The sequence below is a fragment of the Megachile rotundata genome, chromosome 6 (genome assembly GCF_050947335.1).
Source record: "Megachile rotundata isolate GNS110a chromosome 6, iyMegRotu1, whole genome shotgun sequence".
NCBI lineage: Eukaryota > Metazoa > Arthropoda > Insecta > Hymenoptera > Megachilidae > Megachile > Megachile rotundata.
In genome coordinates, this window is record NC_134988.1 from 12,209,006 (window position 1) to 12,226,376 (window position 17,371).

The following is a 17,371-nucleotide window of genomic DNA, read 5'->3' on the forward strand; positions in this document are numbered from 1 at the left end:
GATACTGGCTGGATTCCCTCGAGTGCCTAAAATATTAATCACGATGTTCTAACATGCGATGTGAACTTGTAAATGTTACTACTCGTCAATTTTTAATAACCGAAATACGTATACCCAGAAGACTATACGACACTTAGAAAAATTATAGAACAATAACCTTTCAATTAATTCATATTACTATCAATTATTAAACATGTGGACGTGGGACTTTGGAGTTGAAGGACGTCATATATTATATTTTCAATAAAGTTATTAACTCAGATCATTCAGTTTCTTTTCATTAATTCTAACAAACTTTATAGTATAAGAACTAAACTATACTTTTGTTCAATCAAAATTTAATACAGTGATTGAAACGAAAAATGGAGTTTTGTTGGATGGAAAAAATGGAGATCAGTTTACATGGTCATACAAGTTTTATGTATAATGAAAGATTTATACAAATTAAATATTATTTCTATATTTCTTAGAATATTATTTTTATAAGAGTAATATCATTTTTCAAAATCAGTAGGCACCTTAATTCGAGACTTTCGAAATTTGGGAGATTGAGGGTTTGGGAATTCGAGAGTTTGGAAATTTGCAAATTTGGAACTTTAGGAATTTGGAACCTTTGAAATTTGGAACTTCGAAAATTTAGGACTTTGAGAATTTGGGACTTTGGAAATTTTGGAAGTAGAGAATTTGGAAGCTTGGGAGTTTGGGAATTCGAGAGTTTGGAAATTTGCAAATTTGAAACTTTAGGAATTCGGAAACTTTGAAATTTCGAACTTTGAAAATTTAGAACTTTGAGAATTTGGGACTTTGGAAATTTTGGAAGTAGAGAATTTGGAAGCTTGGGAGTTTGGGAATTCGAGAGTTTGGAAATTTGCAAATTTGGAACTTTAGGAATTCGGGACCTTGGAAATTTGGAATTTTGAAAATTTAGGACTTTGAGAATTTGGGACTTTGGAAATTTTGGAAGTAGAGAATTTGGAAGCTTAGGGGTTTGGGAATTTGGGAGTTTGGAAATTTGCAAATTTGAAACTTTAGGAATTCGGGACCTTCGGAAATTTTGGAAGTAGAGAATTCGGAAGATTGGGGGTTTGGGAATTCGAGAGTTTGGACACTTGCAAATTTGGAACATTGGGAATTTGGGACTTTGGAAGGTTGGACCTGTTTGGCTAATTAATATTTTCAAGATGTAATACTTTCAGCTCTGGATTTCAAACCTTCTACAATAAGAATATGGATCCACAATCGAGATCTTGGGAAATTGCAGCAAGTCCTGTGGGAAGGACACGGTAACAGGTTGCGAATGGAGACCAGCAACAACCCTCGCGTAAAAAGGTTTCTGGAAGCTGTACCCTTTATAATGGTTAGTATCGACTCTTAAAAAAGCTCATAATTTTGCCTTTTTATTACCATTACCCATACATGAAATAATAAAATGAATTATATTGAAATAATAAAATGAATTGTAATGAAATAATGAAATAAATTATAATGAATTACAAAATGAATTATAAAAAGAAATAATTTATTGTACTAAAAAAGAAACAAAAATTATAATTTATCTAAATGTACTTATTCTATATCACAGGGTACCGTAAAAGATGTCCATGCAGCCACAGTAAACAACGATTTAGATGAACTCAGGAATAAAATCGATTCGACGTCGCCCATAGTTCTTTGTGGCAAAGACAACAACGGTTTAAACGTTTTGCACAAAGTATATAACTAACAAATACTAGATGCAATTCTGAAAGTATTATTTGAAGGTTAATTAATTTTTCTTTAATTAAATAGGCTGCAGGATTGGGGCACACGGAAATCGCACGAGAGATTCTCTCGAGATATCCGTCGACTGTCGAAGCGCAAGACAATGATGGAAAGACGCCATTGCATTATGCGGCTGCAGCAAAAGACGATGGGGTTTTGTATACTTTATTGGCGGAGCATGGGGCTGACGAGAGCAAATTAGACAATGTACGTAAACTATTTTACGTATTTTACAATTTTTGACAGAGTATCAGTTTTTAAATTAATTATAAAGAATGCTGAACATGTGGAATAATATAATTGTGGAGAGTTGAACGAATAATAAAAATTATAATGTAATAGCAATATAAATATAATGTAATAAATTAGGTATTAGCTCTAGTAAACTACGTATTGCAATATCAAAATACATTTTTTGCAAAGAACTATTTTTACAGAATTATTTTTTAAGTAGAACTCGGTACACGATCAAAATTTGTCTCCAACATAAACAAGATGCAAATCAACCAATGTGATTATACATTAATTTGATTATTCATCAATGTGACCAAATAAAAATGTGAATGTATCGTCTAAAGATACTAATATTTCTCCTAAAATAATATGTCTCCAATATGTCTCTTAAAGATACGAATATGTCACCCAAAGATACGAACATGTCACCCAAAGATATGAATATGTCATCTAATCAGAGTCAAGCGAATCCGATTAATGATTAAACTCCAAAAGCAATCAGAAATCAATCAATCAGTGGCTATCCCGCACTTATTTATATTTAATGATGCTTTTATTTATATTCAACATCGAGTCGACTATAAATTTATTGATCTGGCAATTAGAGACACAAGGCGGCGGCCTTCTACAAGAACAGACCGTCGGATATAGACCAATCGCTGCTGAACGTGATACCGGAAGCACCGAGGGTTGCTAGCACGTCGTACCCCAAACACTGGGACTGGAGGATTCTGGAAGTGGAGGAAGCTATGTCGAGAGGAATGAGAAAAGTTAACAGTGCGGATATTGACAGTGCGTTTGGGAGCGCTGAGTCTGCTACGAAGAGCTTGAGCAAGTCTATGGAACAGGTAGGTTTATTTAAATTTTGTGGAAAAATTATGGAATGATTTTTTGTAGAAAATTATGTATTTTTTTGTGAAGAAAAAATTTTGCTCAATGCTATCGTTGTTTTATTATATTTTAATCTTGTTTTAGATTTTAGAAGTTGAGAAATTAAATTTCATTTGAGGAAGACAATTATTGATTATGTCTTATAAGTTCTTCTCACACGTTTTGTAATAAAAAATGTTGCAACATCCCATAGCTTGAATATGAAAATATTTATTCAATGTCTCTTTGTCCTCCTCTTCAAGAACAACCCCAAACAACCCTTCCTCGTTCTCCTCTTCAAGAACAACCCCAAACAACCCTTCCTCGTCCTCCTCTTCAAGAACAGCCCTAAACGACCCCTCTTCATCCTCTACTTCAAGAACAACCCTAAACAACCCCTCCTCGTCCTCCTCTTCAAGAACAACCCCAAACAACCTTCCTTCATCGACCTCTCAAACCACCCCAAGATCAATTCATTCAAAATTTAATAATCTCGAAATATTTTAGATAAAGAACATGGAGGAAGAGTCCCCAAAAGAAGAGCACCAAGAAGAAGCAGAAAACGCAGAGAACGCAGAGGGTACAGAAAATGCAGAGGACTCGAAAGAGACAGAAACTGCAGAGAAAGAAGAAGAGCAAAGCACGCAGGAGACTACACACGAGGATACAGAAGAAAGGTCCTCGGATGATGACGTAGTGACAGGTACAGTGACGCAAGAGGCTGAAGAAGACGCAAAGGAGGAAGGAGAAGCGGAAGCAGAAGCAGAACCAGAAGGAGAACCAGAAGGAGAACCTGAAGCAGAACCTGAAGCAGAACCTGAAGCAGAACCCGATAAAGAAGAAGAAAATGAAAATGAAGAGAATAAAGAATCGCCAGATGCCGAGAAAGAAGAAAAGGAGGAGGAAAAAGGGGAACAAGAAGAAAGAAACGAGCCAAGCACAGGTGATTCTGGTGTTGATGATCCGGGAAACGACGAAGACCAGGTACAGTCACACCATAACACTTAGACGAATCCGATTTTCAAGAATAGCACAGACGTAAATGTGAGACTTATGAGTGAGAAATATATATATAAATCTATGAAGCGATATTTTAATGTGACTAGTATGAGTGATGAAACACTTAGATATGTAGGGTCGTTCGTTCGTGTGTAGTTACAGTGACTCTCGTTGTATTGCCGTGGACGGGAGGATGGGGTCATCGATTTCGAATTTGTAAGTTAAATTCTCAGATTTTTCAATTTTTAAACACATTCTTAATTTTTCAATTACCAAATCCTTGAATTGTAAGAGAGGCAAATTCCTGAAATTGTAAATTTTAACATTTTTGAACTCCAAGGTTTGCAAGTTTCTGTAGTGAAAATTTGCAAGTTTCCTATTTGTTGAATCTTCAAGTTTGTACATCCCCAAATTCCTAACCCTTCAAATTATTAAGTATTAAAATCCCTAATCTTCCGAATGCCTAACCTTCCAAATCACTGAATGCCCACATCCCTAATCTCCCAAACATCTAACCCTCTAAATTACTAAATATCCACACCCTTAATTTTCCAAATGCCTAACCCTCAAATCACCAAATCCCCAAATTCCTAATCTTCCAAATGCCTAACTCTTCAAATCACTAAATCCCCAAATCCCTAATCTTCCAAATGTTTAACCCTCCAAATCACCAAATCCTCACATCCCTAATCTTCCAAATGCCTAACTCCACAAATCACTAAATTCCCAAATCGCTAAATCTCCAAACCTCCAACACCCAAATTCCTAAATTTCTAAATCTTCAAAACCTCCAAACCCCCAAATCCCCCAAATCCCCTAAATCCCCTAAATTCCCTAAATCCCAAAATTTTCAAACTCTAAAATTGTCAAATTCCTAAATCCCTAAACTTCTAAATCCCCAAATCTCTAAATAAAATTTAAAAATTACAAAAATTCAACTCTTTCCAAATTCTCAGACTCGAATTTACAAAAGAATCACCCAGCGGGCGATACAACAAAAGCCAACTGTATTTAGTTAGTTGTAGCAACATACAACATACAACAGTTGCAAATGGCAGAATACTATTAGGGTATCGTGTGTATTAAAATTATAAATCGATCGATATCAAAGTATTATGCAGTATGATTTTTGTCACGCACAATTATACCAATAAATAAATAATTGAGCAAAGAACTTCTGTTGTGTAACTTCCGAATGCAACAGACCCATAAAAACTTGATGACAATCTTTTAACGATCGTCTCTGTTCATTCTTTTGTTCATCGTTTGTCGCGGATTGAATTACATTAACCGAGTTATATAACAACTTCAGAATGATAGAAAAATACTTTAGGTAAAATTCAAAAGTGTTGCGGATGAAGTGTCAGAACAAAGTGGTTCGATAAAAATTGACAGAGGTAGCAGGGAAAATAAATCGACTAGTTTCTATAAAATCGCACTCGAAGTTCGACTTTGTGTTATTCTGATAATAAAAAATTATTTCGTTATTACACGCAATTTATTATTTTGCGAGTGTATTCTATCAACACATTATTGATCGGTTATTTTGATGTGATTGAACTAAAAGAACCAAGTCTAGATAAATATGAACAGCTTTATTAATAATTATTTACATGACTATATCAAGATCATCCAACACAATGGACAGTGTTATAACAACTTACATAATTTTGTACTTTAATAATTATGTAAATTGATGAGTCAGAGTATACTCATAACAGATCAATAATGTGTTAATCTCGAGTTCGAAAAAATATAGAAAAGACTCATCACAAGTTCAGACTCATTACAATACTCCAGGTCACAATGAAATTTTGCAGTTTATTGAAAATTCCCTACCTTCGTTTAACATAATACCATCTACTTTCATAACCTTCATGCCTAACCTTCAAACGTAACTACCCTGAAATCACAGCCCCCACAAAATGACTCTTACATAATTCACGAAGACTTTGTTTACTTTCCTCCAATAAAACTGTCATCAACTCGCAGAGCCGTTTGCTCCATCATAAACAAATCACAGAATTATGCAAGAAACGTAGCAAGGGACAGCATGTCTCGCCATCGATCATGAAAAAAATACAGGGAATCGTGCACGCAGCTGCACGCAATCGAAAGTTGAAATGAAAACAGCTCGCGATCGATTCACGTGTAGATTGCCAAGTATGATTAATATTTTCCCCTATCGATCGGCATCTGTCGTGTGTGCGCATGGTTTTCCACCAAAGCATGATTAGCAGGTGATCGTCGGTGAACACGAGGAACTGCCGGACACAGAAGTGAACGAGGCCAGCATGACGGCGGATCCGGAAATCGAAAAATTGTTGGAGAACGGGAACATGGAGCAATTGGCGGGATTGGTTTTGAACGGAGAAGGCAGAAGATTGGTTGGTCGACGTTCGGGGAATCCTGAACTCCAGGCGTTCATCGATCGAGTCCCTTCTTACATGGTATTACGCAAAATTTTTGCGAAAACAAATTGTTTTTTTTGCTTATCGAACGACCTTGTATTGCCCTTGTACAAATTACTGTCTCTCTAGATCCATTAAGTAATTGAGTTGGCGAGTGACCGAGCATTAAATTGATTCGATTTATGAGATGCTCCTTTTTCGTGTATTAAAATAAATCTTGTGCGTCTCAAGATTCTTTTCATACCTCGATAATTAACTTGTTTACTATTTCTGTCATTATACCTGCAGAAAATTTAGAACAGAACTATCTAAATTCTATATTGTATGATAAGATATGTTGTAAAAATACCTTAAATTTTCGTAATTACTTTTTAGGCTTCGTTAAGTACTTTGTTTACTATAATAATGAAAATATGAGTAATTGCTATTATTTGCAGAAAGAAGTTGTAAATTGTTTTGTTTGTAAACATTGATTATTCAATTGTGACCTTATTTGAATGAGTATGTTTTTTTTAATGATGGTATTATTAATCATTTTCAGGGGAAAATTCATGCTGTGCACATGGCAGCAAGAGAAGGAAACCTGAGGGATTTGCAGAGTGCATTAGATCGTCGCAAATTTGCTATTGCGAGGGATGGTTCGTCCCCACATGGTGCAACGCCACTTCACGTAGCTGTTGTGTTTGGAAACACAACTATTATTAGGTAAATTAAATTACAATTTTCTACACATTTATTTGTACAGAATAATTGTATTTTATTAATGAAATAATTATTAAATACTCTACAGGAAATATGTTCAAAATCCAAACAATACTGTCATCTTTCTTAGAGTCTAAAAATATATAAATCAATAACGATGGTAACAGAGACATAACCATTCCATGAGTCACTGAAAAAATCTATGTTCTATACAATTTCTTAAAAGAGCCAAATCCTCAAAATATAATTTGTATAATAATAAACGCATAAAATTTCAGCTCTAATCAAAAGAGGGTCAATAGACAAGCAGGTTTTCACATTGCAGTTACATAATATATCATTTCTAGCACTTCGTCTTGATATAAGTTAAAAACTTCGAACCGTTCAATTTTCTGCTGTTAAGATAAAAATTGTACAACCCTAGAATTTTTCACCGCAGAATTACATATTTCTCGTCACAAAAGTGACAACTTGAAACAGTTCAAACGAGGTCACGTTTGAAGTATAACAAAAATAAAAGTTTAGAGAATAGTAATGTAGTAGGACTTGTCAGCAATTTACGAATTACGTTGTCGTGTAATTAAGTTTTATTGATTCCTGTCGACTGTCCCATTAATCATGCATTGTTCCACTTAGGTATCTTGCAGGAAGGTTTCCAGAAACCGCGCATGCAATCGATTTGGATGGTCGAACCCCCTTGCACTATGCAGCCACTCTCGCAGACAACGGCCATTACTACAATCTTCTGCTTCATCTGGGTGCCAATCCTTTAGTTCAAGACAACGTAAGTGCTATTTTCTCTGTTATCTATTATTTTAAATCATACTCTATATAATTCTTACTGCCAATCATTTCAAATTAACATCACGCATAAGAATTATCTGATTTTTATCATCTTTGTATATTTTATGTAAGCATTTTCTTGCTGCCTTTCGCAAAATATGCTTCCTTTGTAAATAACTATTACACTACTACATATTTTATATCAATTTTAATTATGTAACTGTTAGAGACTTTTATGAACCTGTTACACTTTGGTGCAATAAGCAAGCTTCTTTCTAAACTTGTTCTTAGTTGAAAGTCGACTGGACATGTTTTCATTACTTGAGTTCATTACTTGATCTTAGTATAAATGATAAAAAATCGACATTTATTTTCATGCATCTCCCATAGTTCGGACAAAAGGCAGATTACTACAAGCAAAATCAGTCAGAATTCTCTCACAAGTCGCTCCTCCGCGATTTCGGTGCGAACGAGAAGCTCGCCGACGAGATGTTAACCGACAAAGGTATTTCATTCGACCATACACTCGCAGCACCATCGATCACACTAAAACGAGACTGTACGAACGTCCAGCGCACCGTCGAACATATATCACGTTTTTATTTTTGCAAACAGTTTCGAACATTCCAGAGAATACTATCGCGTGATCATAGTTTTCCAACTATCACGTTGCTTTTTTCACGAGTCTTAGTTCTATCATACCGTCATTAAATCACGGATTCACGAAAATCAAACATATACAGCAGAACTAAAGATGATACTCTTCAACGTCTAGATTTCTAGAACCCAAAAATATTCACAGTATACACAATCTAATCGAAATAATCAAATTCTCCATCACAACTAACGGCTGTGCGAAATTTCCCGTATTCTGGACATCCCCCGGAAACAGTTCCTGGAGGCGACACGTATTCCGCGCGTCGTGACATAACCGAACCGGAGACCCTAGCTACCCTGGAGAGGTGTTTCCGTCTTCTGGCGGGCACAAGGCACGGTGTGACCATGAAATCGGCAGGCAACCCCGGTACACTGATCGGCCGTTGCCTGAAACGGCCCATATTCGATCGTATCAAGCACCGTGTGACTCGCATGGACCACAATCTCTTTGATGTGATCTGGCCCGCTTTAAAGAAATACGGTAACTCGACTAGCAACAGCAAGGCGAGTAGCGCGTACTCGTCCATCAGCAACGTAGCCGAAGAGGAAGACTCTGTACCAATCGTCGCGCCAGATTACGAGAGCTACGTCGTGTTCTCCGAGTTCTTCGATCCTCTCATCAGAGACATTCACTGCGTGACCGCGAGTGGCGACCTCCCCGATCATCCTCCGCCCAGATTTTTCTACGACGAAGACGGCGAGGGAGAAGAGAACCCGGACGCCCTCGATGAAGTAACCATCGCCACCATCGAAGGCTACGACCTCGATCCTCCTGCCAAGTACGTTCAGGCTGCGGTGGTCGAGTGTTGCAGGAACCTCGAGAAGTATACGTTCCCCTTGACCTTGACGGTGAACCAGCTCGAGGAGGTGGAACGAGTGATCACCAGCGAGCTGATGAGTCAGGAGATCTCGGGGATGATGGCGGAGGGTAGCAGCGAGGACGAGCCGGGAACTTACTTCACGCTAAATGAGATCATGGACCAACCGAGTCCCATCAGGGCCCAGTTGGCTGCTGCTGGTTTACTGCTGCCCATCGCGGAGACGGATATGCACGATGATCGACGTCTTCATGGCAGACACTGGCCATATGGGCGAGGAGTGTACGTGTCCTCTGCTGGAGACCTCGCTGCCTGGGTGAACGTTCAGGATCATCTGAGGGTTATTTGTAGAACCCACGACAGTAGACCCGGTCTGATCGGTCGTACCTATGTGAGACTGGCTAAGGTGATGGTGATACTCGACGAGAGGCTGGACTTCAAACGGGACAAGAAGCTGGGCTTCCTCAGCGCCAGACCCCAAGCCATCGGCAATACTCTTAGATTTAATGTCATCGTTAAGTTCCCGGAACTCTCGAAGAAGTTCGATCATTTGAAACACTTGTGCGTGGTTCGTGGACTGAGTGTGCGGGAAACGGCTAGACAGGACACGGTGCGAATCGGTAATCAACAGTCGTTGAGCATCAGCGAGCTGCAAACACTTCAAGACTTCTCCAGGGCTGTGTTGAACATCCTGGCGTTGGAGAAGGAGCTGGCGATAAATAATTCGCTGAAAATCGCTAATTTACTGGCGGGACTGTTTCGCAAGCGCAACAGCGCGAAACGGTTTCAGACTTAATGGACGTGAATGGAACATCTTGTTCTTTCGTTGTTTATATATTAACGGAGATTTTTATTCTTTCTTTTTATCGCTTATTCTCTTTTTCGTGGACCAATACGCTTACACGTGGAAACTTTCTGTGATAATTCATGAGCCAATACGATCGACTGCCAATTAAACCTAGACTGAAACTGTAGGGAGAAGAATTGTTGGAAAGACGTGTGTGAACGTTATTCTCTGTCCCTCGTGCATCGAATTTGAACGAAAAAGGAAAAGCTGCATTGGTTGCCATTAGGTTAGTAGAAACGAACGTTGTTGCTACATGTTGTCGCACGACACCATGCTTACGTACGTTCGTCAGATGTGTATATGTGTACCTCGGAGGAGACCAAAATTGTCTGAAGGAAAATTTTGTAGAAATCGACCAAACTTTACCAAGAGCTTCTTTATGTGTCACGCACGAGTTCGATGTTCACACGAAACCAGAAATGGCGGAGCACATGTCTTTCCAACTTTGGTGTACTCTACGAACGGTGCATATGAATGATCGACTTATATGTAAAATATTATGTATTAAAAGGAACCCTTCACTTATTAATTCTTCCAACGAGGCATGTTGTGACATTTTTCGCAGTTTCGTGTAAATGTGCTTCTGTATTTTACGTTCAATCCTATTCTATATGTGCACACGAGTTTCGAAGTGAAATACATTGTGCTTCTCACCATGCGTTTGCTAGGAATTTGTGTAATTAAAATACGGAGAATCGATGTTACAAACGTATTGCGCTCCTTTGAAATGTATAACATTTTATGGATCATGTAATTGAAAATGATAATTGAATGGTAATTGACTATGTTACAAGTTGAACGAGTGCAATGCGTTTTTGTATATTGCTCGATTTGAAAATGAAATTATGTTGTTTTTCAGACGACAACCAGATGGACATACCGATATTTCAAGAGGAGGAGGGTCGTTATTTAGCGTCGTGTAAGTTGAGATTAAAATTTAATTAGTACAGAAACAGTCATGCAATATGGAAAATAATTTTAAAAAAATTTTATATCCACAGCTCTTGGTGATCCACTGATCAAAGGCTTAACAGAAGTGGCGAACAACCGACCAAACGATCCCGTCACTTACTTGGCGACTTATTTATACAATTTTGCTAACAGAAGCAAACAAGAACAGGTAAATACATAAAACATTAAAATAAATCGTCCAATAACTTGAAAATATTTCAGCAACCTAACGTATTGATCATCCCTGACCGTGATGAGGAGAACATAGAAAATATTGAAAATGAAAACGAGGATGCAGGTTATCCACAAAGTCCAGGATCTGATATACCAGAATCAGCTTTCAGCAGTCCAAACAGAGTACATATTAATTAATAATATAACACTAGAACTACCAAATGTATGTGCTTTATAGAAATAAAGAGTAGTACGCTTTATGCTTCTTTCTTCATCTACCCCTTTATATTAATTTATTTTGATACGGTAGTTCTAATGTTAAACCTATACTGTTTAAATCAATTTAATGTCACCTATGCTGTTTATCAATTTTATTTCTGCAGGATGAACACGGGCAAACAGTAATTCATTTCGCTGCAATTCGATCTTACGCAAAAGATGGATTGTTTCACTTGCTCCAAGAGAGTCAAGTGAATGTTGGTTTCAGAGATGAATTGTATAGGACAGCTAGAGACGTTGCAGACTTAGCTAACATCAGGGAAAATGTCGATGAAATTGATCGTTACGTAGCTTACTTAGCAGCAAGAGGTACAATATTAACGATTGAAATAATTTACAAACCTTACTAAACATTTTATCTCTTAATTCCTAAATTTTGATAGGCGAAACAGAGAAATTGGTGGAGCTACTGTTAGAAGGATACGACCACATTTTGGACGTAAAAGACGAGGGTGTGAACATCGTGGACATCGCTGCGGAACGAGGACGACAAGCAACCGTACAGTTCTTACAATCCATTCCAAATTACGTGGTAAGACAAAAACAATATCTAAAATGTACAAATTACTACGGAGATTTTTTACAGACGCAACGAGAAGAGGTACATCATGAAATCAGACTGGGTAACGCACCGAAAGTGAAAGAATTATTGAACAAAAACAACGGAGGAGGAAAATTGTTGGCGATGGGGAAGAACTCTTTGGGCAGGTGTGCTCTTCACATTGCGGTACTTCACGAAAATAAGGAACTGGTCGAGTATATTGCAAAGACATATCCAGAAACCTTACGCATTGGCGACAACGTGAGTCACATGGGTTTGTGGTAAATAGAGAGATGAATGAAAGAGAATTTAATTTTAGCTGGAACGAACGGCTTTACACTACGCAATGGGACTACCTTCTGTCGAGGAACTAAGCAACATCCTCATCAAAGCTGGTGCGAAACGTATCACCAAAGATTTAGTAAGTAATTTATGCAACTGGAAAGCAGTTAACGAATGAAATAACTAACGCAATATGTTTCCAGAAATCACGACAACCATCCTACTATTTCATGAACAAGTCGGACATCGAGAGGCTCCAGGAAGAAGAGGAAACTCTAGTCAAGTAGATCTGTTGAATGACTCTAATCGTGCAGTCGTTTTGAATATTTATACAAATGCGATATACGAGAAAGATTTCAATAATGTGCGTTCAGTAGGAATAAAAGAAACCATGTGCCACTTTGTACGTTCTGTCAAGATTACTAGTCCTTGGTATTGTTTTTCTCAAGGTACGAGACAACGAATGAGTAGCAAGCACTTTCCTATTCCCGTGTAAAAATTACGATCATGTAATGAATCGACGTTGTGTAATATACAGTACAGTATCAATAGTACAAATAATAATTCAGCTTTTCCATACACGTTTCTTTTAATTGCCTTTGCGTAAGTATATTTCATTTTTTTTACCTCTCAAGAAACTTCGAGCAAGGATTCTTGTTTCCTTCCTTTCACTTTTATCTAAATTAGCGACGGACAAGTGGCCGTCACTGATTTAAATAACGATCAGAGATTTCAATGATCAAAGCTATTATCTTCAAAGACTAGTATTCATACACTAAGATTGTAAAACGTAAGATAAAAAAAATATCTACTATGAAATAAAGTTATTTATCTAATTATGCGATGTATCCACTCCGGTCCATTCGCAATAAACTAGTGTATAATTTAAAATATAAGGTTTCTGATCTACTCTGCTTAAAAGAATCGAATCGGATTATCGTTCTTCAAATCGTAAAATTCTCTTGACGTTAGCATTTTTAATCAATCATAAGATAAAGGTTGTCTTCTCGGGTTAATCTTCGATTGACCTTGCGTTTTCCTATAGTTTGATCCATTTTCTTCGCTCTCTTCCGTGTCTTCCACAATTCGCTGCCACGGAGTGGGATTCACGTATGCTGGCTTTGCTTTCTGATGAGCTGATAAGCATTTATCATAAATGAATATTTGTTTAAATTGTTTGTTAAATTCATTCAAGACCGCTGACTGGTATTTTTAAATATCGAGTTTATTTCTTGAGTACCCATTGACTTAAGATTTTGCATAAGACGTACACGATGAGTCAACAGTCTCGAATGTGTTAAAACAACAAACTAAATTAACTAACGTAGAAGTCCCTGTGTAGCCGGTTTCGGTTTGTTCTTCGCCATTTTTCGCCAATTCTCATACGCCTTTCTGCTCTCCTCCAATCTCCTCTGCTTTTCTTCCTCCAACTGCTTCTGCTTCATTTCCTCTTTCTTTCGACGTGCTGCACAAACATTAACTATAAACTACCTTCATCTCTCATTTTCTTCATCACTTTACCTCTCTCTTGCTCTTTCTTCTTACGATTCCACTGAAGAAGATGCAGACTCTTCACAACAGCCGTTTCATCTTCGAACTCTTTCAACTGCTTCTGTAAATTCAGTTCCTTCTCGACCATGGCTTTCTTCTTCTCTTCTTCCCGTTTCTTCTTCTCAGTCCACTTTAAAAAATTCTCTCGCTCCCGGGATTCTTTCTCTTCCTTTTCCCGCGCCAATTTCTCTGCCTCCATTTGTTTCCTCTTCTCAGCTTGTTCTTCTTCCTCCTTTTTTCGTCGAATCGTTTCCTGTTTCCTTCGAATCCACTCGCTGTACGTGATCTTCTTCAGGTACTCGCCGTCGTTTGATCTGCTTTCGGAGATTCGGATGCTGGAGAGCGATGTTGTAGACACCCGATGACCGTTCACGACATACCTACGGATATATTTCCTTTTAGAACTTAAAAAAACATAGAATATTTTAACTAAAGGTAGGAAGAGAAGCCTCATCAATTATTTCAAGAACAAAGAAAAATTAAGTCCTTCCTTCAGATAGTCAAGACAAACATTGACATATGATTATCCAGAAAATACCTCTCCTCTCCCGAGTTGATTTGCCTAGCACACATCCTATCATCCTTATCCCCTATGTCAATGATTTTGCAGCGTCTCTCAATACGAGTGGTGGGTCTGCAGGAAGTTACAGACTTGGAACGCATGACTTCAGACTTGTAGGATGCAGTAGGAGAATTCAAAGAATAACAGCGATACGTTTCTTGAGCTGAATTTGGATCACCGGAATGATCCCCGAAGGAGGTAGCCAGATCATTATTGATAGACAGCGTGGTCATCATGTCACTCATTTGCGAGAAGTCACCATGATTACCGATCTGTCCGTCTTTCTTCGAGCTGACCTTCACTCGAATCTCAACCTCTTGCTCCTCGTCATCATTGTTTACAGTTTCGGCGTATATCGCCGGATTGATGAATCGAACTTCCGAACCCAATTTAGAGCTGGTAGAAATCGGATCGTAGCGAAGTAATCCGTTACTCGAGGAAGTTTCCCTTAGGTGGTTATTCGACTGCGAGTGATTTAAAGGACCAGAATTGGTCAACCGTACACCGTTCATGGCATAAGCATTGATCCCGGTGCAGGTATTATTAATATCATCTCCTCGTTTCCATTTGTACCAACTGTCAATGTCGCTGTCAAACATGGTCAAGTAACCCAAATCAGATAATGTGATGAAGATTACAGAAGATGAAAGTATATCAAATTTCAAGAACTCTTCACATATCGTTGGTCTGCGACTGTCTTTCAATTAATTAGAAGTCCAGACGGAACTTGGATAATTGTGTTCGTCCATGATTTACGTAACATTACGTTCTTCGTTTGCAAACAATGACGAATCCTGTTTGGTACAGTCGAAAGGACGCTACAACTTGGAACTCTTACGAAGTAAATTTATGTAGGTTGCGTAGTTTCGTGTACGGATTTTGAATTTGGAGATGTCGCCTTCAATCTGGAACACCCTCCATCAAAGGAGTCCTAATAACACGTCTATTCGATAGTGTAATTGACTTCCTATTCCAACAATTGTCCGAAAAGAAAAACAGATCACGCTCGACGCTTTTCGATATTTTACTATATTTAATTACATTACAAATAGCGAAAATTATTTACAAGTAGATGAACTGAATAAATAAATTAAAAAACGGTTTGGATTATTCGTTGAAGAAAACACAGTTTCTCGATTGAAGTCTTTATTTGTTTCTTAACTTATTAGTTACGCTTATATTAACTTGTGCTTGATCGACGTATCACTTAGTTCTTGATTTTAAATAGAGATCTCAGAGAAGTTAACGTTCGTTTGATATGATGTTTCTTAAGTTTGACTCGGTCGCATTGTTCTGTCTCGTAATTAGAAGATACTCTTCCGTGATTTCTTCGGGTTGGATTTTATTAAAGTACGTTTCTCGTTCTTGATGAACGTAGTACGTATCGTCAAAATTGAAATGCAATCCGAGTACGATATTCAGTGCAGAAGCGTCATACGCGTGACAACCGGAATACCGGTATTGTGGTTTCTTATTAAATCGACAGCCTGCTGATTGAGCTCCTACAATGATTAAAAAAAAATTGTTATACATTTTAAACAATAATAATGACAATAAATATAGTAATGAAGTAAATATTAACATACATACCAATGGGACAAATACAATCTCTTGTCAGCGCGCATTGCACCCATGGCAACATTACTTTTTCCCTAATTTCTTTAATATTCCTAATCACTAAATGTGATGCTCTTATTAAAGGCAGAAAGAAAAAACTTTCAGCAGAAACGTGAAAATATTCATACATCTTTGGATGCGTTAAAGAGCTAATTGCGTGCCTTGTAGGCCAAGCCAAAATTCCAGATTTTGGTAAAAGATATTTTGCAATTTCAGACGAATTCAAACGGATATTTGAGTCCATATACAATATGTTTCCCAATGTGTTTAAAGCTGTCTGTAACAAATAAAAAGAATATCTAAGTCCAAGAACATTGTGTTATCATTAACTGTATTTAAATATTAAAATACTTACTTACCTGAATAACTAAAGGTCTATAAACATGCAGTCTATCATCTTCGACGTGAGTTGGAAACTGACTTATATCAAAATGAATCACATTGCATTTTGTAGAATTACAAGGTGTTCTAATATTTTGCAAAGAATCATCGTTTAATCCAACACTATAAATGATAATACTATTATTTGGCAAAAAATGATTGACATTTCTCACAAAGCCATAAATATTTTGTTCACTTCCAGGCCTTATAAGAGATACAACAGTCACATTTTGAGACTTATAACTAAAAGGTGTTGTGCTAGTTTGTCCATCCAGACCAAGCATCGCAAGATACTTAGAATCTGTTACCAAACGCTTCTCCTCCACATCTTTTAAGTTTTCCTACAAATTCAGAACTAATTATTTTTATACATGTCAGTCATAAATTTGAATTAAATACAGAGTTATAAATACATTTACCTGGAAGCTTCGCAGTTGCTTGTGTGTCTCTGTAACCAGAGTTTGAATGGAAGGTCGTTGATTACTGAAAGCAATAAAAATAATGCTGCTGCCTGCTATGCAGATGAGCAACAATAGCAGACCTTTGGTACGCATCTCTCATCATTTAATCAGTTGGTTGTTTAATTCTCAAACGATAATTATGTTGAGACGTTACGTTAGAAACATCGTACGTAGGTTATACGTTCTTCGTAACATGACTAATCGTTATACCACGTTTAACATTTTATGTGGAATACATTGATAGTATATGAACATTGAAGAGATACATTGATTAGGGTTTGATCAATGAATCAGTATCGGTAAAAAATGCTTTAAATCTGATAGCAGGACAGATTAAATTCCTCCTTTCTCTTGATAACAAAACACTGTCAGTGCTCTAGCAGACGCCGCATTTCTAGAAACTTTTTATTCGATTGGTAGTAGTGCTGTCATATAGAGGGAAAATGATTTTTCCTCTCATTACAAATTTCCTTATTTTATTAACAACTTG

At 37.3% G+C, this 17,371-nt stretch overlaps 3 protein-coding genes across 7 annotated transcripts in view; 1 reads left to right on the top strand and 2 right to left on the bottom strand.

Annotated features, from left to right (window-relative positions):
• Window positions 1-12,888, top strand: part of LOC100882556 (uncharacterized) — a 26,145-nt gene extending 13,257 nt beyond the window's left edge. For 3 of the 5 annotated variants that reach the window (XR_013038571.1, XR_013038573.1, XR_013038574.1), the window contains exons 5-15: window positions 1,197-1,357; window positions 1,583-1,711; window positions 1,789-1,968; window positions 2,601-2,843; window positions 3,373-3,849; window positions 6,102-6,314; window positions 6,817-6,980; window positions 7,614-7,761; window positions 8,151-8,265; window positions 8,653-11,001; window positions 11,084-11,172. Coding sequence is in view for 1 of the 5 variants with exons in the window: in XM_012285080.2 (XP_012140470.2) it covers window positions 1,197-1,357; window positions 1,583-1,711; window positions 1,789-1,968; window positions 2,601-2,843; window positions 3,373-3,849; window positions 6,102-6,314; window positions 6,817-6,980; window positions 7,614-7,761; window positions 8,151-8,265; window positions 10,942-11,001; window positions 11,084-11,202; window positions 11,256-11,390; window positions 11,591-11,795; window positions 11,870-12,018; window positions 12,073-12,288; window positions 12,347-12,448; window positions 12,513-12,596 (2,900 nt within the window). In the remaining 4 variants the exon portion in view is untranslated. Of the gene's footprint in view, window positions 1-1,196; window positions 1,358-1,582; window positions 1,712-1,788; window positions 1,969-2,600; window positions 2,844-3,372; window positions 3,850-6,101; window positions 6,315-6,816; window positions 6,981-7,613; window positions 7,762-8,150; window positions 8,266-8,652; window positions 11,002-11,083; window positions 11,203-11,255; window positions 11,391-11,590; window positions 11,796-11,869; window positions 12,019-12,072; window positions 12,289-12,346; window positions 12,449-12,512 lie in introns of those variants that run through there. The other 2 variants (XM_012285080.2, XR_013038572.1) reach the window with 2 other exon arrangements.
• LOC100882665 (uncharacterized) lies at window positions 12,880-15,427 on the bottom strand. The gene is made up of 4 exons (XM_003703174.3): window positions 14,399-15,427; window positions 13,831-14,240; window positions 13,634-13,774; window positions 12,880-13,445 (listed from the first exon to the last, which is right to left on the bottom strand). Exons 1-4 carry the CDS (start codon window positions 15,019-15,021, stop codon window positions 13,291-13,293), a joined length of 1,329 nt encoding a protein of 442 aa, XP_003703222.1. The 5' UTR covers window positions 15,022-15,427; the 3' UTR covers window positions 12,880-13,290.
• A 124-nt stretch (window positions 15,428-15,551) lies between these two features.
• On the bottom strand, window positions 15,552-17,292 carry LOC100882774 (uncharacterized). The gene is made up of 4 exons (XM_003703175.3): window positions 16,840-17,292; window positions 16,399-16,761; window positions 16,013-16,316; window positions 15,552-15,924 (listed from the first exon to the last, which is right to left on the bottom strand). Exons 1-4 carry the CDS (start codon window positions 16,972-16,974, stop codon window positions 15,665-15,667), a joined length of 1,062 nt encoding a protein of 353 aa, XP_003703223.1. The 5' UTR covers window positions 16,975-17,292; the 3' UTR covers window positions 15,552-15,664.
• Window positions 17,293-17,371: the final 79 nt, after the last annotated feature.